The sequence below is a fragment of the Anastrepha ludens genome, chromosome 6 (genome assembly GCF_028408465.1).
Source record: "Anastrepha ludens isolate Willacy chromosome 6, idAnaLude1.1, whole genome shotgun sequence".
Taxonomy (NCBI): Eukaryota; Metazoa; Arthropoda; class Insecta; order Diptera; family Tephritidae; genus Anastrepha; species Anastrepha ludens.
Window position 1 is genome coordinate 105,677,704 of NC_071502.1, and position 25,864 is coordinate 105,703,567.

At 35.8% G+C, this 25,864-nt stretch overlaps 1 protein-coding gene across 1 annotated transcript in view; it reads left to right on the plus strand.

Moving 5' to 3' along the window:
• The window catches only part of LOC128867214 (uncharacterized), a 160,537-nt gene that overhangs the window by 20,764 nt on the left and 113,909 nt on the right, over window positions 1-25,864 (plus strand). The window contains exon 3 of the mRNA XM_054108314.1: window positions 88-231. Coding sequence (XP_053964289.1) covers window positions 88-231 — 144 coding nt within the window. The remainder of the gene's footprint in view (window positions 1-87; window positions 232-25,864) is intronic.

The following is a 25,864-nucleotide window of genomic DNA, read 5'->3' on the forward strand; positions in this document are numbered from 1 at the left end:
TCTGCTGCTTTTTTCCTTCTTTTTCGCGTTTGTATTAGATTTCTAATACTTGTATTTGTATATTTACTTTTTTTCCTTGCTTTTTAGATTGTTGATGGCAATGCGAAGACGGATGTTTCCAATCGCCGTGAGCCAGGCATGTTTTGTGGCGAGGCGGAGCAGCCACAGACATTCATCAGTGAGACCAACTATGTCAAAGTGCTCTTCCACACGGATAATTTTACTGATCAGGTGGGTACAAAAACAACAAATAAAAGAATTACATATAAATATTAATATTTTTCCGCTCTAAAAAACATGGCAAAAGTCAAGCGAGGAAATATTTGATTTCAATGCATTCAGACATGTCGAGCTTTGTAGGTATTATTTAAGATGTACAGTGAAAACTCGTTAAATCGAACAAGTGAAGCGAATGCAGGTGAAAAAAAAAGAAATGCTCAGACTCATGGTGAAAATTAAAGACAGTGCCATTGACGAATTGAAATTTAAATTAAAAATATTAAATTAAAAAAAAAAATTAAAAATAAAGTAATTAAAAAAAACCAAATTAAAAACAAAAATAAAAATTTTAATTAAGAATTTTAAATAAAAAAAAATTAAATTTTAATTTCGAATTTTTATTTAAAATTAAATTAAAAATTTTAATTAAGAATTTTTATTAAAAATTAAATTGAAACAAAATTTTAAATGTTAATTAAGAATTTTGGTTAAAAATTAAAATAAAAAAACTTTAAATTTTAACTACCACTTTTTATTAAAAATTAAATTAAAAAAAGTTCAGAATTTTAATTAAAAATTTTTATTAAAAACTAAATTAAAAAAAGATTAAAAATTTTAATTAAGAATTTTTATTAAAAATTAAATAAAAAAAAAATTAAGAATTTTAATTAAAAACAAAAGTAACTCTTTTCATCAAACGCTTGATGGTAGCTAGAACAATAAAAAAAGGCTTAGCCATTCGTCAGTTGCAGTGTGATGATTTTATGTTTTGAAAACTATCACAGTATAAATGTAAAACTTTTCCATAAGTTTTTGAAAACATGTGAAAAAAATCTGCGAGAATAAGTGCAAGGTGGTAAGGTCGAGGGTAAGCACCAAAGCTGTGAATTCTACCCTTAAGGCAAAATGCAATATCTGCCCACAGGCTAGAGGCTCGCTATATAAACGTGCCTCAATGCCATGTCCATAGGAGAAGTACTCGTTGTATGCTATCAAAGGCAGCTGGCTTAATATTGAAATAGGAAGCCTGGGCTAATCCCCGTAGGTATTATCGAAATAAACTAATTACTAAAACAGAAGCAGTTTCAAGCATTCAAACAGGGAGACACAGTTTCGAGTTGTCTGGCTACAATAATTTTTCTAAAAAATACTTTTAATAATTTAAAAAAAAAAATACTTTTAATGCACATTCGCGTTAGTTAAAATGAATAAGCAGTTGCACATAATCCCCTTATTTCGGTCGTTATGCAGAACTGGCGGCCGCCGTGGCTGAGTGGGTTGGTGCGTGACTACCATTCGGAATTCACAGAGAGAACGTCGGTTCGAATCTCGGTGAAAGATCAAAAATTAAGAAAAAGTTTTTTCTAATAGCGGTCGCCCCTCGGCAGGCAATGGCATACCTCCGAGTGTATTTCTGCCATGAAAAAGCTCCTCATAAAAATATCTGCCGTTCGAAGTCGGCTTGAAACTGTAGGTCCCCCCATTTGTGAAACAACATCAAGACGCACACCACAAATAGGAGGAGGAGCTCGGCCAAACACCCAAAAAGGGTGGAGGTGAACCAAAAAAAACCTCAACAACGCCTGAAATGGTTCAAAGAAGAAGTGAAGGCTCGACTTGAACGAAATCCACGTCGAAGTGGAAGAAAAATGGCCAAAGAACTGAAAATATCGCAAGACAGCATTCAGTGGTGTCAAAGTGAATGCGACTTATTATCGGGAAAATGTTTTAGAAGCTACTTTAGAGCAACATTTCGGTCGTAGACCATGGACGTTCCAACAGGACTCGGCACCGTCTCATAAAGCTCGTGTGAACGAAGAATGATTAAAAAATCATGTTCCACACTTCATTTCGTCCACACAATGACTTTCGAATTCGCCAGACGCAAATCCGATGGACTATTCCATCTGGTCCATTTTGGAGAGCAAGGTGAGGACTAAAAAATATGCCAGTATGAATGCGCTGAAAAAAGCGATTATACGAGAATGGGCCAAAATACTTCAAGATCACATTCGTGTAGCATGCAACTAATTTTTTGACCATTTGAAGGCTATAGTCAAGGCAAAAGGTGGTCATATCGAGCTAAAGTGCATATAGATATTTTAAAATTGTAATCTTTTTGAACAATTTTGTCTTTGAACTCAATAAAAACTAATTTCACACAAAAAAGTAATGGTGTTTTGAATAGGTAACACTTCATATCGTTCACCCTGTAGTCATGATGTATTGTAGGGATATAAGGTAATAAATCAATGATGATTTTCCATAACTTATTTTTGTTAGTCAGTTGCTTTATTTTACAAAAATAAAAATATAGCATTAATGCATCATATTTCGATTTGACTTTAGCAAAATTACAAAAAAAAAAAAAATTAATTAATATATTAAAAGTTGTCGCTGTTTGTGTGGAGCCCGTTTCTCCAGAAGTCGCTTGCGGTAATCATCACAAGTCCTTGAATATTCATCTAAAATCAATCGGACAAGAGAAATTAGTTTTATTAATAGATAATCTTGTGCCTGAAGCTTTTTTTTTTGTAATTAACAGAATGACGGCCTCTGGAAATATTTTTCAGATCTTCGGGAAAAAAACCCCAACTAATTGTTAAAAAAAACAATCCTTCGATCAGGCCCCAGTTTTTCATGTTTTTCAAAAGCAGCACAAATTTTATTGAAATCGACCACCAGTTTTGAGAAAAACGCATTTTAAGTTTTGCTATCGATTTATGTAGAGTTATACGAATTATTTAATTACTTACGCTGTGCCATCTATTCCTGGGCCATATAATAGTTCTTCAGCTGTCATAGCAGCTTCCAAAATATCGATCTGCTGTTGCCTACGTAGCATTCTACCTTCACGAGTGTTATCGTTAGCGCGCTTATCTGCCACTTTTATCTGCAGCTGCTGCTAGCTACTTGCTCTCGAACGCTCCGGAGCGCCCGAGCGCCCTTTGTTAATTGTTGAATAACTCGAAAAGTACTTGTTGGATTTACTTCAAATTTTCACACAATATTTTCACGATATTATGCTTTAAGAAAATGCAAAAAAATGCAATGTTTTGAAAATTATGACTACTACTACTCTAACTCCTAAGGACATACAATACATTTTTTTTCTCATACATAGTCCTCTCGATAGTTCTGAAATCGGTAGATAAGAGTGTCCAGAATATAAGAATTTATGGTCCAAAATTTCTACGCCGTTCTTACGGGACTGAACAACTTTAAGCCACATTAAGGCAATTTCCAATTTCTATTTTGTCCAGTGCACTCATCGCTGTAGGCTATTGTTGCGAGGCTACAATTTCTAAATGCTTCAAGCATAAAAGTTCAATACCATGGGCACCCCTGGATGACTTCATATTTTATAACAAACGGAGAAAAACCGAAGTTCGGGGCAGCTATAGGATGGGCCAAGTAAAATTTGCTTTTTGAATCGGCTATAAAAAAAAAATAATCAATATTTTTTCAAATTTTTTATTTTTTTATTTTGAAGATTGAGCATTGTCATTTATGAATGAAGAATAAAATCGTTCAAATAACTGCCGCGACGGGCTTTACAGTAGGCCATTCGATCAACCCAATTTTTAAGCACATTTTCGATTGTTTGGGCTCCAATTTCATGAATGGCAACTTTGATTTCGTATTTTAAAGCATCAATCGTCTCTGGATGGTTCGAATAGCAATTGTCCTTAATGGCTCCAAAAAAAAATAGTCCAACGGGCTTAAGTCACAGCTCCGAGGCGGCCAATCGATATCGGAATTTCGGCTGATTATTCGGTTTTCAAAAACGGTAGCCAAAAGTTCGAGTGTAACTTTGGCAGTGTGACAAGTTGCACCGTCCTGTTGAAACAAAATGTCGTCCATGTCATCCTCTTCAATTTTTGGAAACAACTCGTTGAGCATGTCACGGTAACGCTCGCCACTTACTGTAACCGCGGCTCCTCGCTCATTTTCGAAAAAAAAAATGGCCCGATGATGCCGCCAGACCAAAAACCGCACCAAACAGTGACTCGTTGTGGATGCATTTGCTTCTCCACAGTAACGTGTGGATTTTCTGAGCCCCAAATCCGACAATTTTGCTTTTTGACGTAGCCACCGATGTGAAAATCAGAAAAGAAGAAGAAGACTCACCACTTTGGAAATAGGTTTTCAATATTTCCCAATTTTGTTCAAGCGTATAGCGTTCCATTTCGTAAATGTCAAACCTTTAAGTAAATTATGAACCCATTTGACATGTCATTTGTGTTACCATTCTCAAAAAAATAGGTGGTTAAAAAAGCAAACGCTATATGGTCCACCCTGTATAAACAAGTTCATGTCATTTTCAATATTGCCACAGATATAAGAATGGACAACAGAAATTATGTGGTACAAATTTGTCTTTGAGAAAAGTGAACTTACACCATTTTTAAAGTAATTATATTTGCAACTTCAGTAACTACGAAAATTTGTAATGATAAAAACAATGAACATTTTAATAGATTTTTTTGGAAAAAGTTTATAAATATAAAGTTCATAGTAAGCTGTATTAATGTTTATCATGTTTTTGCGAAATTGGCCATAGACCACTTTCAACGAAAGCGGCTCAAATATATAAATTCCAGTTCATAAAATCTTGGCTAATTCTTCAATTATTAATGATGTGCGTGCACTATGCCACTTAAATTTAAACGCTATAATATTTATATGTACATCTCTGCTTTAATAAAAAACAATTACACACACATTTGCACTTATATCACATTCATATCTCCAAAAAAAAAATAAGAATTGTTAAATAAACCTCTTTTACCTACATATCCAACTAAGAGCATACATCAGGTCAGTCCATAAGCTCGTGCGTATTTTACCCATAATTTCACTTTTGTACGATTTTTTCATACAAAAAATTATTGGCGGAATATAACGGAACTATTTGTATTTTCTTTGATATATTGTGCATTGAACAAGTGATTTTAATCGCGGATAGAAGTACGCGTTGTTAAAAAATAAAATGGAATCTTCGAACGCGTATAATAGGCATATTTTGTATTTGGTAAAAATGCAACAACTGCTGCTGCAGAAATAAACACTGTTCACGGAGAGGATACCGTGAGTGTAAGGACTGCGCAAAAGTGGTTTTCAAAATTCCGAAGTGGTAACTGCGACGTGGAGAATGCCCGCGAGCTGGTCGTCCTGAAGTCTTTAACTCCGACGCCTTGCTCCAACTCGTGGAAGCTGAGCCAAATTTGACTGTCGATATGACAGCGCAGAAGTTAAATTCATCGCATGGAACAGTTCACAGGCACCTGGTTCAGTTGGGAAAGGTTTCAAAGCTGGGGAAATGGGTTCCGCATAGACTTTCCGAAGCCAACCTTCAGCAGAGAGTGAATGTGTGTTCTCAGCTGATGCAACGGCTTGAAAATGAAAGTTTTTTGAACCGTATCGTTACTGGTGAAAATGGGTCCTTTACAATGATCCTGTTCGCAAACCCCCACGGGTCGATAAAGATGAAACACCAGAACCGACCGCTAGAGATGGCTTTCACCCCAAGAGGATTCTCCTGTCTATTTGGTGGGATATGGTCGGTATTGTTTATTAGGAACTTCTGGAACCAAACCAGACAATAACTGCTGATTATTATTCCCATAAGCTATCAAACCTAAATGAGGCGCTTAAAAAAAATCGACCGTCTTTAGTGAATAGACGCAAAGTTTTGTTTCACCACGACAACGCAAGACCTCATACGGCAATGCAAACATTAGGCAAGCTGAACGAGCTGGGATGGGAGCTAATGCCGCATTCACCATACTCTCCGGATATTGCACATTGTGATTATCACCTTTCCGTGGACTTCAATCCCACATAAGTAACAAGAACTATTCCTCAAAGGAAGCTATAGAAAGAGATATCGAAGCGTATTTTGGCTCCAAGGACAAACAATTTTTTGAGCAGGGAATTAAAAATTTGCCTAAACGTTGGGAAGGCATTGCAAATAATGACGGAAAATATATTATTGATTAATAAATACTTTAAACATTAAACCATCTTTAAATAGCGCACGAACTTATGGACTGACCTGATACATATATATTTATATAGGCAAATAGGTATTTATATAAATGTATTTGGTGTCACAAACGCTCGCACCTACACTCATTCACATACACAATATTGCCGCTTCCATTTCACAGGCGTTAAATTCAATTAAAATTTTAAATATTATTTATAGCTGATTTTTACTGATTTTCATTAATTAATTCCTGAACGATTGGCCATTTTATTAACTAAATACGAGTATGCTGCTGCCTGGTTTTTTGTTTGTTCACTGCATCGTTTTTTTCTCCTCACTATCGTTAATACAATGTACGTCTCTACTACTTCCATTGCAGACAAATGCGACAATCGAATGCTGCACGCTGACGCAAAAATTTCAGAATTTTTTTTTTTAATTTTTCATATTTATATAATTACACTTATGTGTAGGTACGTATACGTATATAGCTCAGAACAAAAAAAAAATGGGGAGAAATGGGAAAATCCGCTTCTTTAATTTCTAATGCGTAAAAAGAGGTGGAAAAAGGATATTTTCAATTAAACATTTAAAACTTTTTTATTTCCAATTACAAAGAATATTTACAAAGAAGTGAGCTCAAGGCCAGAATTTGGATAAAGCGCATCACTTGTGTATGCTTTATTAATCTGCACGATATTTCAACTTCAGAAAATATTAACAAAATTTTAACAAATATTTTTTTCTGGTCTTTAATTAAATAAAAAAAATTCTCGGCTTTTTACTTCTATCAAAATACAATACAATTTTTTTTTTTAATTTTTTAAAAAATTTTGTTTGAGCTTAGAAGTCGAGTAAAATTACTTTTTTTAAATTTCTGGTAACTGCACTAAACAAGCTCTATCCTGAGTTTAATAAGGGAACTGTGTCTGGATGAGATACTGTGATGAGTAGAGCGCACAAAAGACCATGAGGCCGAAGTGCAAACCTTATATCTATCTGTGCCGCCTCTGAATGGCAGATGGTTCTTTAGAAGGAATTTTTTATATGACAGAAATGAACTGGGAGGTATTGCATTGCCTTCTAAGGAGCGGTCGCTGTTAGATACAACTTTTTCTATGATTTGGTGTTTCATGCCCGGGCTTTCGAGTCTGCGCACTACCGAAGAGTAGCCACGCAACAACTCATTCAGCCACAGCGGAGCACCTTTAGTTTCCAAAACAATATTAAAATTTTGGTGCACATTTTTAATATCAAATAGTATTTCTTTTTTTTCATGTTTTGGGCCTAATAAAATAAGATTTTAGCCAACAATGAAAAATAATTAAAATTATTATCTCGAATGAGACTGAATGTCCTAGCGATTTCAGTATTTTTAATGACTCTATTTAGAAAAAATATATATATATATTGTAATTTACTATAGGAAACCGCGAAAGTTAAAAATATATACACGAATATGGGCTCTTTAACTCCTGTTTGGAACATTGGTAGCCTGCAGTTTACGATTCGGTTGCAAGTCAAATATCAGTCAAATAAGTTGCTTGCCTGGCTGCTCTAGCTGGGTGAAAGAATTCTATCGGCACCTCCGTCCAGGTATTTTAATTATTTTGGTCCGCGAGTGGTATATTATTTCCCACCATTACGCTGCGTATCTGCGGAGCATTCCCCGATGCGCCACCTGGGCGATTCGAGACAAGCAACTCCCCATAGACAGCTAAAAGACATAATAGTTTTTAGAAGATATTGCAGGACACTTTTCATACAAAGAAGTATGCTTTTTAATGATGTAAAGTAGGAAATCTTCAGTGAAAAATTTTACATTCAAAATTGTATTAAGTAGCCATTTTTAACTTTCAGAGCTTGGTTGAAATTTTTTTCTGTTCTTTTATTAATGCACAACTCTTTAAATAAAAACAAACAAAAAAATTAAATTATATCCTTGAACTATATTAACATTTACAAAAAAGTGCACGTCTAAGCAAAAAAACGAATAATATTTTTTAAAATAATTTTTAAAATCGAATATCTCGGAAACGATTAAGTTTAGGACCTCATATCTTTTCATCAAATTAGTCAGAAATGACACAAATTTTAATATTCTCATGTATCCCTTTCCCGGTAACCCTCCATACTTTTAGTATAATAAACCAAATAAAAACATGCAAATACAAATTAAACAAAAAAAAAATTTTACAAAAATATAAAAAAAAAAATGAACAAAAATATAAAAAAAAAAATTTAAAATAACATTTAAACAAACTAATGGTTAATATAATATTATGAAAAAATGTATTAAAACAAAAGGCCGTGCAATATGCGCACAAATAAAACAACAAAAATTAAATAGCGAAGGAAGAAAGAAAATCATGGGCCTTAAAAAGTAAAATATCTCCCATTAAAAAAATAAAAAATTAAAACATAAAAAAAAACAAAAAATAGGCTCCACAATGAAAGCAGCAACAAGCAAGAAAAAATAGGGGAAAAAACAAGAATAGCAAAAACGATACCAACATTAACAACACCACGCAAATGTGGCTGCATCAATGCTGCCCATGCAACACACACATATACATACACATGCCATGTGGTAGTCTTTTCCTGATTAATATCATAAATCTCTATTAATTCAAAACATGAATATTTCAATGAAAATTGAGCAGTTAAAGGATAATTATTGAGAAGCAGAGGAGGTGGTGTCATTTATACCACTGTTTGCTGCACGGCTGCCTGCGGTGGCTGTGCGGCCGACTGTCAGATGGCCTGGCTGGCTGGCTGGCTGGCTGACTGGCTGACTGGCTGACTGTCATTGACTGGTGGCCGTTTGGTGGTTGACGGTTACGAAAAGTGGAAATAATGGAAATATTGTATAACGACCACAATGAGCGGCCGCGCGCGCTCACACACATGGACACACACACACACTCGGCTCATGCTTTTACTCTGAACGAGTCTGTAAGTGTGTGTTTAAACATATAATCACATATTGAAGCAAAGTTGCATCATTGTCAGCAGGCAGCCTGAACAAGCGAGCGAGTCGAGGCAACAAGCAACGTGAGCCACCAACCGCAATTGTATAAATGCAGTGAAGTGTTTATGTATGCGCTAGTATGAATACACCTGTGTACGTGTGAGTGGGTGTGTGTTTGTGCACAGCAACTGAATATTCGAAAATCAATAACTCGAAATGATATCCGCAAATAAATGCAATAAAGCAGTGCACACGTCGACTAACGGTAATCCACGTGAGCGCACTTCACATCAAGTCACGATGCCACGTTGGATGCTGGCCATACACCAGAGCGAGATGATGGTTGAATGCGAATGACTAGCTGGCTGCTTGGCTGCTTGGTTGGTTGGCTGTCTGGTTGGTTACCTGAGCGGTGCTGAGACCAACTGGCTTGTTGGTTCACAGCTTGTTGGCTGATGCTTGGCTGTTGGCGGGCGAGTGACTTGTCGGCTGATTCTTAATTTATTCGATCACATTCGACGGGAAATTAACAACGTAATGCCATGCGGCAAAACGGTAAATAGCGATGATGATGACATAAACTCACTGACACACTTCTATGAGCCTTTGTATGTACGTGTATACAATACTTATATATATGCATGTGAGAGCGTGTATGCGAAATAAGGCTGCAGGTGAAAGATGCAGGCAAATGAAATTGTGAAAACGAAGGGTTAACTGCTGTCGTGAAGTGGGTGAGAAGTGCAGGCACTGATAGTTCTGTTATTAGCGGGCACTGCGCTGGTGATCAGGCGAGTTGCCATCGCTGATAGAGTTGTCACGCAGTACACTTGAATATTATGCAAATTTAAATGAAATGAAAATAATAGATTGCTGATGGCGGCAGCGCGCGTGGCTGATGAGGTCGATGCAGTGGAGGTGACTGATATTGAAGAAGGTGTTGCCGTGTACAGAGAAGCTGTTGTATGCGCGGAAAGCGATAATATCATGAGCACTGAAAATTGAGACAGGGCAGTGCAGTGAGTTGAGAGAAGTCTAAGAACAATGCTCTTTTATCTTTCGAACAGCATTTAAGTACTTGCTACTGCTTTTCTGGCTAAATTTTGATGCTTTTCGTTTCACTAAGCTCCTTTTTTCAGATGGAATACCCTATGATCAGAAAGTACCGGGAATGTTTAAATAAAACAAAACAGAGTTAAATTTCAGGCAAATTTATTTTATCTTCTTCAAAATATGACCTGTCTGAAGCAACACATATGAGCCAACGTTTAACCCAGTCCTCCATGCACCCCTGGAATGCCGACGAAGGGATGGCTTTCAGTTCCTTCGGAACATTCTCTTTGATCTTCTCTATCGACTGAAATCTTCACGCAGTGCTAACTTTAACTTAAGAAACAAAAAGAAGTCGCACTGCGCCATATCAGGTGAATGCGGTGCTTGCACGTTGGTACTTACTTGGTGTTTGGTCCAATAATCTAGCACAATTTGGGCTCGATGCGAAGGCGCGTCATCATTATGCAAAATCCAAGAATTTTTTGCCCACATTTCCGGCCGTTTGCGACATGCAGGCAGACACTAGCGATCCGATGGCGCTAAAAAGTGACAGATGTGTGTCTTACAGTCCTTCCAACATAAGAAAAAAATATGGACCGGTTCCCACGCGCGCTGTTCGTTTAAATTAAACATTCCCGGTACTTTTTGATCAAAGGGTATAGTATTTCACCATTATCTGTATTGGCAGTCTGTAAGAAATCACAATTTCTGGTAGGCTAAAGAAATACTGAAAAAAGAATACTTATAATAGATACGAGAACCAAGAGTTATGCGATACTAAAACCCATTCGCAGGAAATCTGAAGTTTAAGTTTTTCACCAAGTCAGGATTTATTTTAAAATACCTCAAAGAAAGAAATTTTTCGAGAAAGAGACTTTGTCAAGCATCTTTCAAAAGAGGTGCCTAGAAGTTTTATTTTCGTGATATAAAACATTTACAAATTTAGATTCTTTCAGGATTCACTATTTTCATTCAAGATACGGCACTTGCCAATTATATGTGAAGAAAATTTTGTTTTCTTGTTCACTCCACTCGGGAGCATATGGCCTCGACAAGACTCTCCCATCATGTACGGTTCTGAGCTATTGCTTTTGGGCCGTCTCATGTGAAGAAACACATCACTAAAATGTTGATTTAGGAATATCAAATTTGTTGAGAACGTCGAGATATCTATGGTGAAGGTTGTTCGGCAACTCTTTGCACTACGGTGGCAGTATTCTCAAAAGAATGTCAAGTTTTTGGACTGCCAGTCCTCTTTCTATCCTCAACATAATTAGTTTCTTGAAATGAGTATTTTTCCACTCATTCGGATGATTACGCCGAAAAAATCACTAACCCTGCGATATGTTGTGCTTAAAGACCGACCATTTTCATAATAACTTTTAATAATTTTAACGCGTTGCTCTATTGTGTAGAGTGTTGTACATCTGTAGATTACATAAAATCGTCTAGGAGTTATTCACTACTGATATCTTGATCTCTTCTGCAAATACTCAGCGGCCTATTCCGCTTTAAGGCTCAGAGCGAGCTCACAATGGAAGACTGACACACATGGACAATCAACCTCTATACCCCGCGATTGTGACTATCGCCCTCCCATTATATGCTTCGAAATGAATTTCTTAATTAAAATCCCTTCTAGACTCCTTTCTGTTAGTGAATCCTTTAAACTACCGGATCACTGTAGCGTTTTTCAAGCGGATTAGAAATGAATGAAAACAAATGATTAGAAATAAACAGAATATCATTAACAGATATCTGCATTCTATCAGACAGCCAAACTGCCCTAGGGGATGCATTCCAAATAACATCAAGGAGTGTCTTACATTGGCGCCAATTTCTTAATGAGATGGCAAAATAATATTATATTGTATCATCTTATGCGGGGTTCCAGACCACAGAGATATACCAGGAAACTGTAGGGCTGACCAACTTGCAAGAGAAGGTACCTGTCTCGCAACTTGTAAGCTTCTTATTAAGGGGGGTCTCTTATCAGTCGGCTTCAAAAAATCGATTTTAGTTTTTTACTGCAATCGATAGATATATTATAGGAGAATATGCCCTCAAAATTTTATAGCGAAATTCAAAGTGATTTCGGAGTTACATGCCTGTGTACCGCCGCTCGTCAGCCGAGCTGGTCTACCTTCTGAAAACTTTGAAACACGTTTTCTCAAAACCATGTTTTTGAGAATGGCGTGTAAGATTAAAACAAAACGACGAAAGTTATCGTTTCGAACCGATAATCTATATAAAGATAATGCGCAACTTATTGAATAACAAAATACCAAAAAAAAGTAATTGTTTAATGTTATTTAACACCTTTTTTGAAAAAAAAAAATTGCGAAAGAAGCACGTTTTTTCAATAATTAATTGCGTGTTCATTTTTTCATATTTTTATCAAGGGTTTTTCAATTGGCGCGGGTCGATTTTGGCGCCCTGTGGCAGACATTTTGTTTTGGTGACATCTGTCAAATCTTTAGTTTATTATTCAGTTGTTTATGCCAAATCATCATGGCAAGTTACACAATTGAACAGCACGTTCAAATGATAAAACTTTATTATCAAAATGAGTGTTCATTAACGCAAACGTTGCGCGCATTGCACCCATTTTTCGGTAGACGTGGTGGCCCTTCCAATTTCTTATAGCCCATATTGAACCATATGGACCTGGACGACATGTGGTTCCAGCAGGATGGCACTACGTGCACACAGGAAACGCCATTTTATTCCATTTCAACATCTACCCGCCCTTATTGAAAATCCCTATATAAGAGTAGCTATTATGTGCGGGAAAGCCTTCTGAATAAGACAATATTTTTCTTTTGTGTATCAGGGGAAAACTACGACCACAATCTTACACTCCGTTTTACTAGAGCGCAACGAGAAGCTGTGCGAGATCCCTCATATGTCCGCCGTTTCGTTTTTTTATTTATGTTAAAAAATTGGGCATTGCCTCAATGAAGTCACCCAAGGAGATTAGGCGTTTACATACATGATTTCTGTCGTAGCTGCAGGAATGAGTAGGAGTTAGAAACAATTCGACACCTTTTTTTGCACATACCCGGCTCTAGTCAGAAGCGGAACCGATATTTAAAATCCTACTTCTCAATGACTATAGATAATCTATACACTTTAGGTATCAACAACTTTTTACGCTTTGTCAAAAGCTCAGGATGGTTCAATATGGAAAGGGAAATGTAGCCCAGCCCCTGCTGCCAAACCTAATCACACCTAACCATTTTTGAAAGACTCTTTATATGCACAATTCATGGCGAAATATAAATAAATAATAACGAAAAAAATATTTTTATATAAAATTGCTTTCATTGCATAAAAAATCGCTTACACGTGAAGACAACTTTTTAGATAAAACAATATTAATTTTTTACGTATTTGCAATTTTTGACTCGATAAATTCAGTGGAACAACTCTTTCATAGAAATTTGTGAAGCGCTTTTTTAATTTTTTTCAAATTTAAGATGTAAATTAAAAGGTAGGTAATGGCTATTTTTCTAAAAAAAGGTGTTAAATAAACAAAAATGCATAGAAGCTCAAAGGCAAATCTGTAGAAAGTAAAACACAACGCCTCTGTTAGTCTTGATTTAGTTTTAATTAAAAAACAAATTATTTTACTCTCGTCATTGTAATTAAAACTGCAAATTGAAGTGTTGAAAAGAAACTGCAATAAAAGTTTTTTCATTAAATTTGTTTGGAAACAAAAACGCCATCTTAAGAGTAAGTAGTATGAACAGTTTTCAAATACTCATTTTTGAGGCTCAACATAATTCTATTCTCTAGTTCAAAAAATGTAACGAGTATCATAATATTAAGACCACACCACGTGCTAATAAGTTCTAAATACTTATATGTATATATTTTTTTCCAAATTAATTTTCAAATTTTTTAAAAATAAATTCCTCTATATAACAAAAACCACATAAATTCGGGTTTCGAACTGTGCGCAAAGTTTTTAAACATTCAACTAATTTCCAAAAAAATTTCGGAAGATTTTTGCAACTTTTTTATGCAATTCTTTAGGCTTTGTAACTAATTCTTGGTTTCACACTCTCTGCAAGATTTATAAAACTTCGAAAAAATGGACTGAAAATTTCAAACTTTTTAATCAGATTTAAAAAAAAAGTTCGAGCACGCAGTTTTAGAGCCTGTTTAATTCTAGCGCCCAAAGTTTAAGTTTGAAGTAGCTAAAAAAATGCGTGGTTTTTTTACAATTTTCTATTTTGCTGGCGGTTGAATGCATTTTGTCCAAATGACGCAGCTCGACATTTTTTAAATGGCAGGAAAGACTCAAAATAGGCAGCAACAAAAAAAATTCCAAAAATCAACTTTACTTTACAGTCACTTGAAACTGGCACTATAGTTTAGTACTATATAGAATTACATTGGCTATAAAACTGCGTACGCAGAAAAATTCTAAAAATTCTGTTTAAAAAGCTGAATGTTTTGACGGAATTTTGACAAATTTCAAAACGTTCTGAACTTAGTTTGAAGAAACGTTTTCGTAGGTGGAAACTTTGCTTTGTATTGTTTTTGTAAGAGCTATATCAAAGTTTTTCAAAAAAAAACACGTAAAAATTAGAAAAATACATGCAATTTTTATTTAAATCGATAGTACAGTCCATATAATTTAATGTTTGAAGATTATTTCATGCAAATGTTGACCGCGACTGCGCTTCAAATGGTCCATCCGCTTAGTCCAATTTTGGCATACTCTTTCCAATGTTTCGGCCGGTATCTCACATATAAATGCTTTAGTGTTGTCTTCCGATGCGTTAATTGAAGCAGGCTTGTCTGAATAGACATGAGCTTTAACATAGCCTCACAAAAAATTATCTAAAGGCCTTATATCGCACGATCTGGGTGGCCAATTGACAGGTCCCGAACGTGAAATAAAATGTTCACCGAACTCACCTCTCAACAAGTCCATTATTACGCGTGCTATGTGGCATTTGGCACCGTCTTGCTGAAACCACTTGCTATACAAGTTAAGCTCTTGTGTTTAGGGCAAAAAACTGTTGGATATCATTTCACGGTATCGCTCACCATGCACAGTTACGTTACGATTCGCAGCATCTTTGTAGAAGGACGATCCAATGATACTTCCAGCCCCTAAGCCGCACCAAACTGTGCCCTTTTCTGGACACATTGGTAGCTCTTGCAATTCTTCTGGCTGATCTTCACTCCAAAATCGACAATTCTGCTTATTTACGTACCCATTGATCCAAAAATGAGCTTCGTCGCTGAACACAATTTTTCGATACAAAAATGGATTTTCGGCCAACTTTCCAAGAGCCCATTCACCAAAAATTCTGGGTTGCGGTAAGTCGTTCGGCTTCAATTCTTGTACCAGCTGTATTTGGAAAGGCTTCACACCTAAATCCTTTCGCAAAATTTTCCACGTTGTTGAGTGACTGAGGCCCAATTGCTGCGAACGGCGACGAATCGATAATTGATGGTCATCATTAACACTGGCCGATACAGCTGCGATATTTTCTTCAGTTCGCACTCTACGTAAGCATGTTGGTGGTTCGATGTCCAATAATGTAAATTTGGTTCTAAGTTTAGCCACAGTGGCTCGAATAGCCGCTTCAGTGAGTCGATTAAACTGACCATAAAATGGAAGAAGCGCGCGATAAACTTTCTTAACTGAACACGCATTTTTAAAATAAAATTCAATGATTTGCAAGCGTTGTTCGTTTGTAAGACGATTCATGGTTAAATTACAGACCAAACTGAATATGTTTGACAGTGAAACAAAACATGAAACGTGCGTCAGCTGTTTAAACCAACTGTTTAAAAAGATAATAGCTAAAAAATCACCCGTTATAAGAGAATAGCGGGGCGTTTATAATTTTGTAATTGTGCATAAGAAGAAATCTTAGGGGTATGAAGTGAAGGGTAAGAGTGATTCGATAGGTAGGTGTATAAATACTTTGGGCACGAAGAGGTTAAAAAGGAGAAGGCACAATTTTCGTCAATTTCCATTGCCATGTTGAAAGCTAAACCTGAAAAAAAAAATATTGTGGCGCTTGATTTCCACAGCAAAAATAAAGAACAAAAAAAAAACAATAAAAAAAGTAAATAAATAGATAAAAATTAATAATAAAAAAATTCCCTCTTTTTCTAGTTTCGCGGAAAACTGACTAAAAGTTAATTTTTAATCCGCAGCCTAGATTTGTGCTTTGAGCAGTAATTCTCTAAATCGTACTTTACTTGAATATGCCACTGGGACGGAGGTATTCTGAAGAGTGTACTTCCCTACTTTTCTAGAGTAGGACGACTTGTCCCCCAATACTGAGATCGTTTTCAGATCTCATTTAATGAAACTCTGTACTATACAACATCCCTTCCATGCAACTACAAATTGCATTGACATACTCCATGGCCATTGCAGTCGGCACGTCGTTAAACGCGAAATGTCATTTACGCGACCGACTCATTAAATATTGACACGCCTCTCACAAATGTCATTAACACCTATGAAGAGATTACCCCCCACGATGATGACTGTGGCCTTGGCGATTGCTGGTTGATGCCGGCAAATTTGCAGTAAGAATGGTTAAAGGTAAAGGCGCACATATATACTCGAGTAATATCAGCGTGTATCTCTTTTATATTTTACTGCCGTAGTATCCATAATTTCTCTCATACATGAATTTTTCTTACTTTTGCCGTTAATGCAATTGCTTTTGTTTCAATTTGCCTTTGTAATTATGTAACGAGGTAGCACGCGTTTCGCGAGTTCATTCAGATATTTATTCAAATTCTCCGCTCTGAGGTTGATTTCACAAAAATTAAGTAGTGAGTCATTCTCGTGGACGTATATTGATTCAGAATTATTAAGGTAATGTGAATGCTTTCTCATAAGATACTGGTTTGTTTGATCGTTCGTTTTTTCTCCTACTTGATTAAGCGAAGTTAAACGAGTTCAAAAAAGCTTGCCAATCATTTCTTTCGCATACTAATTGACGCCAGTTAGGCACAGCGAGTGAAGCCAATTCCTTCTCCACTTAATATTTCCAACTCAAGTGAGATGCTTCCTCTTCTTGCGTTCGTATACCTTCAAGACTGAATCATTTGTATCCATTCGCACCACATACACTGGTCAGCAAAGGCCGTTGAAACTTTATTGGCTATACTTTGTATGTCTATGCCGTTGTAAGCCTCATACTGCACACTGTTCCAACGCCTGCGTTAATCGCTGTTACCAACGCGAAACGGTCTATAAATCTTCGGCAGAATCTTTCTCTCGCCCACTTCAAGTGTCGTCTCATCGAATGTTGCCATCGGGTAATCTTCGGCGTCAAATATAAGTAATAGGACGGGTAGAATGAGAGACGCTAAAAGTATACTTTTTGTTCAGTTTCGTTAGTCCACAAATTCTCAACCAAGTATGCAAGGTGAAGTCCCAAATAAACAAGACTGGGGTCATAAAAATGTTTTTGATGGCGCCATCTTTTTAATGAGTTAGTGCGTTGGAAGTTACATCCCTAGGCTGACTTCCAGTGAACGCTTGATGACATTCAGTTCAGTGGAAGCGAAGTTATTGCGACTAAAGTGTCAGTATGTTTGTGTCATCGGTACAAAAATGAATTTCGAACAAAGAACTAATATCAAATTTTGGTTTTAAAACCGCTGAAACGTTTACCGAAACATTTGAATTGATGGAAAAAGTTTATGGCGATGATTGTCTATCTCGTGCCAGAGTTCATGAGTGGTTTACACGTTCAGAGATGGTTGTGAGGACATACATGACAATGAACATACCGGCTGCCCAAAACCAGTAATAACCGAAAACTCCATCGAAATTGTTCGTAAATTTATCTAATATGAACCGAAATTATAGTTGAAATTCATGGAATCGGAGCTTCAACTCATCTCCAAAACATCGATTTATCGCATTTTAACTGGTCGTTTGGGCTTACAAAAGGTCTGTGCACATTTCATTCCGCACAAGTTAACTGGGGGCCAAAAATTGCTCAGAATGTTGTTTTTGTCGATGTCGCTAACTGCCCATTTCTGAGCAGCTGGTAGAAATTTTAGATTAGGCACTGAACTGATTCCTGGGACCAAGAGTAGGAGATCTGGGCTAATGTATTTAAAGAGTTTAATATGGAAAGATGTGAATTGTTGGCAAATATTGTTTTCGCCGTCGCTTCTTACACTTTTCTGCATGCCTGGTTAATAGCAAAATTTGGGCACTGATCTATTATCTTTTTCATGATTTCTTTTTTGGTTTTTAAGTGTCAGTTGAAAACTTTGAACAGGAATTGAAATTATCGAAAGCAATGCCAATGCTTGCCTGATAAAATTTTAGCACTCAAATGGTTTTTCTGAAGTGTCGTGTGTGCGGATAGGGAAATTTGATATGCGTTTGTTGAAGTTAGTAGAAACTAGGACAAAACTAGGATATAATGAAAAGAAAAATCTGTAGATATAAACGCAAAATTGTAAAGGCACTACATATTGCCAAGGTTTGACTACTTTTTCTAGTAATTTTTTTAATTTTAATTACTTTCTTGTAAAAACTTAGTTCAAACTATCACAAATAAATTCAAGTTTAAAGTTTTATAAAAATATAAAAATTTTTAAAATTTTTTAAAAATAAAATTTAAGTAAACAGTTTTATAGCCCCTTTAATTCTAGTTTAAAATTGCAAGTTTCAAGTGGTCGGAACTTTTCGTTGATTTTTGGCAATTTTTTTTCTGTGGCAATGTTGCGCATTTCCTCCATGTAGCGAACACCCGACTTGTTTTTCACATAGAAGAGCACCCAAAACCGTCAACAAAAAAATTATCAAAAATCAAAGCGATTTTGAAGTATGTAATTCAAATATGTTCTTTGTTTTGTAAAATTCATTGAGCTATAAAACTGCATACTTAAAAATTTTGGAAAAATTCTGCATAAAAAGTGTACAATTATGAAGAAAACTGAATGAATGTTTAAAAAATTTGTATTAAATGTTAAACTACAATAAATGTGGCTTTTGTTATAGGTTGCATTATATTTTTACCAATTAAAACCAATCAAAATTAATATAATAATAAAAAAACATTTTTGTTTGTCATCAAGTCACTCACTTTATGCGCTTTTTTGTTTCTTAAGTTATTTTTCTTGAATCTTTTTTTTTCATTTCATCCACTCACTGCTAGAAATATTCCGCCTGCGTTTCGTGATATTATTTAAAATGTCGCAGTACTGACAAGTCATGTCGCATGCTGCTCTGTTTCCACAAGAAATTATAAAAATTGGCGAGTCTTCCCTCCGTGATCTTGCAATATGCGATCGTGCATGCTCTCTATTATTCTACCCAAACAGAACAACGCGCGATCCATGCATCCACTCTTAGTGGCCTCTAACATAATAGCGGATAGAGAAGCCAATGCTGGCTACAGCCGTCTGCAAAGAATTGGAAGTGGCTGTGCCAAGCGCGGTTACGTACGCATACCTCTGTAAATAGCAGACATCTCCACAACAGCGAGCAATCGAATAGTTAAAAAAACGTTCCCGAATTGCAGCTTCTTCCCTTTATACTGCGTTATTTGTTGAATGCAAATTACAAACCTGCATACTTTCACAGCCTGTAGATTTCAAACCGTGTGTAAACTTTTTGTTTCCTTCCCACTCTGAATTCCGTTGATTCATTAATTATTCTTGAGCGTGTAAATATGCATGTAAGTGGATCAATGAAAAACCTTTACCTGCATAAAATGGAAGCAGTCATTAATTTATGCTACAAAGGAATTCACCCCGTTGTGGCGCTGCACTCAATCTTGCCAGGCAAGTATTTATGCATATATTCACATATTTTCTGCCAGGGCAATTAAAATAAAGAAGTGACTAAAGAAGACGTACGAGTATGTACATGGAGCGAGCGTGACTGTTGGTCCACCATTGATATTGTTGCAGATTTATACTCGCTGCATATTCATGCGCGCAACAATGATATGCGAGACCATCAAAAAGCGGATAATCGCTGCCAGTTTTACTGCCTCTTGCCCTATCGCAGCATTCTCGTCCTCTTCCTCGTCCTCTTCACCATAGCTATAACTCAATCTCTTTCATTTTTCTACCTGCACATGCATTAAGTTGATTGGTGGAAATAATCGCTTGCATTAAGACTTTGCCATGTAGCGTCCAGAGTCGCTGCTTTTCGCGGATGAGACCATCAATGTTGGACAGCAGGGGGTATTTGGGTTGTGTAAAGACCAATCTGGAGCAGACAACATTTGTCAGTGATGGTCCAGTGAACGCTCTGTTACTGCTGCTGTACCCTGTGTTACATTTCACCGTTTGACAGTTTTATTTTTCCCATTTATTCTTCGATATCCCGCATACCGTACGAGTGCTCCTGGCTTTGATGGATATGATGGACCAGCTGAATGTACGGCTGGTTCAAAGTGCTGGTTGGTTTTATGCAGCGATGGTTGGTTTTGTTTATGAATAAAGGAAAGGGGTTAAAATTGGTTCTAGGTCAATATAGAGGCATATTTTCATCAAAACTCAGCTATGACAACATTGTACAGTGGTGAATAAGTAGGTAATTGAATGAGGTGAAGTTAATGAAGGATACAGTGCGTCATGAGTTATTCAAATGTGGATAAATTACAGGCTAAATTAAGGTTAAGGTGTTAACTCACTGCTTCAAAAACTGACTTTTAAAATCAATATAGCGAATATCACATGATGGTGTATAACTTTTAATCCCAGTTTGTTAGGAGTAGACGCTGGCGGAAGTAAAAGCAAAGGATGCGTTAAAAAAGGTGTTACATAAATGTTAATGAATTGCACAAGAAAAAAGTGAATCTTAGAAAAAGTTGTAGTTTGGTTCATGATAAAGCACAAAGGCTTACATAACAAGATTTGCGGGTAACTCCTGATTTCTTAAAGGGATATTTTGAAAACTGCTTAAAGTTTGGTAAATATACTTACTTACTTGAGTAAAATACAGTGAACAAGTGGGAAAAAGCTCTGCATAAAAGTTTTGCATGTGCAATTAAGTTCCAAAATTATTTATTTTACGAAGTAAACAACTGCATGCAAATGCGCGAAAAGCACAAAAGCTTTCAGGAGAAGCTTTTAAGCTATTAATTTTTAAACGCAGGCTTTGAACAAATTTGCTAATTGTGCAAAATTGAAATAAGGCTGAAGGTTTAGTTCGAGCTTTCACAAAACAAAATAAAGAACAATCGTATGAAACATTTCTATATAAACCGTAAATAAAAATACTTTTGCTGGACTATATATTCGGCATACGAGAGAAAGCACAAAAGCTTAAGTTGGTAGCTTTAAAGTTGTATAGTCTACTAGTTTTACAAAGTAAAAAAATAACGCATCAAACACAAATATATGAAAGCTTAGCGGCAGCTTTTGAAAGACACTTTTTTATTGATCACTAAATCAAAAGGTCCATATGAAAGCTTTTGTACATAAAATTAAAACAAGAAACTAATTAGTCATTTTCAAAATGCGGAAAACTGTATAAGTAGTAATATGAAGGAAAGCACAAAAGCTTACATATCTGCTTTTTAGTTATTGATTTCTTAATATAATATTTTGAAAAAAATGGCCATTTAATTTTACAAAAATATTAAAATTACTGCAATATATTTAAGCTTAGTTGGAGCTTTTCAAAAAGCTTTGCATAATCACTAATCTCTCATAAAAGCTTTGTAAATAAGTTTGCACCAAAATGTATTTACTTTTTGTTAGAAATCAGAAAGCTATGCATGTAGGTAGTAATACTAGACAAGGCTCAAAAGCTTTCATTCGAAGCGTTCAAATTTTTGATTTCTTAAATTAATATTTTCTAAGCATGTGCTTTTGGTTTTACATAAATAGTGAAATAACTGCAATAAAATATATATATAAATTTTGTTGGAGCTTACGAATAGGCTTTATATAATAACTAGTCCATATAAAAACCTTCTAAATAAACTTAAAACCGAAATTTATTTACTTTTTGTTATAAATAAGAAAACCTACCCAATGCAATTAGTTAATAATACTACAGAAAACCCAAAAGCTCTTATTGAAAGCTTTAAAGTTACTGATTTCTTAATCGAATATTTTGAAAAAAAGGCCGCTAATTTCACAAAAATTGTAAAATTACGGCAATGACACATTTATCAAAGCTTAGTTGGAGCTTTTGGAAGGCTTTAAATAATACTAAATCAAAATTCCAAATGAAGGTTTTGTATATAACCTTTGAATAAAAATTGAGAAGTTTGCATATAGTAATACAAAAGAAAACACAAAAGCTTTTATTGGAAGCTTATTAGACTTTGATTTTATAATGGAAAAATTTGGTAAAATGTGCGCTTTTGAAAGAAAACTTGAATGATTTGAATGCAGTGACAAAAATATTAAAGCTTAGTTGTAGCTCTCTAAAAAGCTCTATGTGAGTTTTAAAAGAAAATGATTCAGTTTTAAAACTAACACAAATGGCTGTGCTCTGTTGTGCCCACTTTTGTATTAGGAGCAGGAGGCCCTCTTTGCATGAGAAATATGAAACGAAGAAGTATCAAAATGGAGAAGCAAGAAGAAGTACTTGAGTAGAGAATTAAGTCGAAAAATGAACTTGTGAACAGCAAGAAGAAATAGTTTGTAAATTTTAAACAATCTTAAAGCCTCAAGTGCAATAAACTAATAAACGCATACATATTTGATTTACAGCAACACCTATACATACAAGTACTCTTATGTATGAATGCATGTTCACTGCCTTAGAGCACTCACAACAGCAGCAGTGAGTGAAGGACTCACAACAATAGTCCGTCGCCGGAGCTGCAAATATGGATTTTCACACTCACCTGGCAAGTTCAATGACTTGACGCCTGCAGCTTCCTTCCGGCTTTTATGCTTTTTTCTTCTGCTTCTTGGTCTACCTCACACTCTTCAAGGCTGCTTTGACTGTCTGCTTTGCGAACAACAAAATATGCATAAGAATGTATGTGTATACGACTCGTTGTGTGAGTGTGTGTACTAATATGTGTGTTTCTGTTAAAAATACATAAAAAATGGTTGGAAAGCGTAGCGAAACAACAGTGCACAAGAACAACAAGATTGCCGAGCTGTTATAAAAATGGAAGCAACAAAAAATGCGTGAAAAAATAACTAAGCACAGAAGCATAGAAACAACAATAAATAGACATAGATATGAAGCATCAGCATGGAAATATAAAGAAAATAATAGCGCACACACACCCACACACATACATTCACAGACTTTTCAGCAAGCACATTATGTGAAGCTATTTTTTTATATTCGCACTAAGCAATGCATTGCAGAAAAAAACATACACCTGCACACCCACACACCCGCGTATCCACGTACACATGTGCTGAAAAGGGTGCAAACAAACATTCTTGCATATAAATGTTTATAAATTTTCAAACATGCGAAAGGCAGCGGTGGCGATGCCGGCGAATAAAGCTGTTTGAAGTGAGAAGCAGAAGCTGAAGTATAATCTTAATAGCTGGCGGATATATAGGTTGAGTGTTGCATGATGAGGAAGTGCTTTGGAGGAGCGCATGTATACTAAGTAAATATTTGTATAAGCGTATGTAAGGCGATGTGCTTGGCAACAACATTATATTATCTGCATATATTTTTAACACCTAACAAAACACCGGCATCAAATTCGCAGCTTCTGCGCGCTATTTGCAGCTTAGCCATGCATAAACAGGAAGTAGCGCTATCGGTGCTTGCACAAACATTGACACATCACGTTCTTATACGAGTATGGCTTTGTATTTTATAGACCGTAAACTATGGAGGTCCGAGGCTTCGACGCGCATGCTAGACATTTCTTGTTAACTGATTTGTTTTCGCGCTTAAAAATGTATCGCTTTTACATTTTAAGGTGTTCGGAAAAAAAAAAATATATATATATTTTTAACCGAATCTTTAAACTCGACGTATTTTAAAGCTTCTACCGAAATATTGCTAAACGAATCATTCGTAGATGAAAAAATTTTATAAAGCGGATTTTTTTAAATAAATACATGGTTTTGTTTACTGAATCTAACTTACACAGCTCAGTCTCTCTCTTGCCCAATTTCTCCAATTACGAACGTTCATCGCTTTTAAGTCTGCTTCTACGTTATAAAACCATCTGTTTCTTGGTAGGCCTCTCTTTCTTCTTCCAATTGGACGCAAAGTAAACACCCTTTTTTGGATTCTTTCGTTGGGCATTCTTATGATGTGACCAATCCATCTAATACGCTGCGCTTTAATAAAATGTATTACATTTTCACCACCAATATTATTTTCAAGTTTGTTGTTATAACGGATGCGATAGGAGCGTAGATTTTACTCATTATGCATCTTTCAAATTGTAATAGCTGGTTTACATCATTAGCTTTCAGGGTCCAGATTCAGTAAGAACCGGACGTATCAAAATCTTATACATTTTGATTTTCTGCATTCGTGATAAAACCTTTGATCTGAACAATTTTATATTTGCATAGTTTGCCTTATTAGCAGATTTAATTCTTTCATCTCTTGCAATTGATGCATCTTTACTCGCTGATAGAACGAATCCTAGTATTTGAATTCATTTACACTTTCAAAAAGAAAGTCATCTATGGCTAGATTGTTGGCATCCATATTACGTGCTGAGCGAAGCATCAACTTAGTTTTTTCGGCGTTGACATTCAGTCCTATAATTTTTGCTTTTGTTTGTAGCAGCTTGAATATGCGAGTTTGTTTATTTTTGTTTTTTGCCATGGCGATAACGTCGTCAGCATAAGTACAGGGTGGCTGATGAGTTTTGCTACATTAAGAAACTCAAATAACTTTTTTTTTAGTGTATAGAATTCATTTATTTTTTTTTTAAGTTGAAGGTCATTAAATTTTATTAAATGTAGCTTAACTACAATAGTTTTAAAAATAATTGAATTTAAATGCCCCCCATGCTCGTTGACACAAGTGCGGCATCTTAGTAAAAAGTTGTTCATTGCTGCTTTGAGAGTTGCGACAGGAATAGCCGCAATTGTTGCCCGAATGGATTGTTTTAGTTCATCCAAATTTGTTGGCTTTGTTTTATAAACTTCTTGTTTACATAAACCCCACAAGAAAAAGTCAGGTGCAGTAAGGTCAGGCGACCTGCGGGGCCAACGAAATTCGGAGTTTCTTGAAATCAGTTTATTGGGAAATTTTCGTCGCAACTCTGTCATAACAGTCTGGGCTATGTGAGACGTTGCCCCATCTTGTTGAAACCACACAGAGTTGAAAGGAATTCTCTTTCGGCGTAGTTCTGGATAGAAAAATTCTTTCAGCATTTTCAAATAACGGTATCCAGTAACCGTAACGGTGTGACCATTTTCTTCAAAAAAATAAGGCCCGACAATACAGCTTGAAGAAACCGCACGCCACACTGTCACGCGAAGAGGATGCAATTCCGTCTCGTGGAGTATCTGTGGGTTAGAAGTACTCCATATTCGACAATTTTGTTTGTTCACATTGCCGTTTAAATCGAAATGGGCCTCATCAGACATGAAAAGGCAGTTTAACATGTTTTGGTCTTCTTCCACCATTTGCAGGATCTTCTGGCAAAATTCCAAGCGAATCGGCAAGTCTGCTGCATTCAGTTTGTTAACCATTTGAG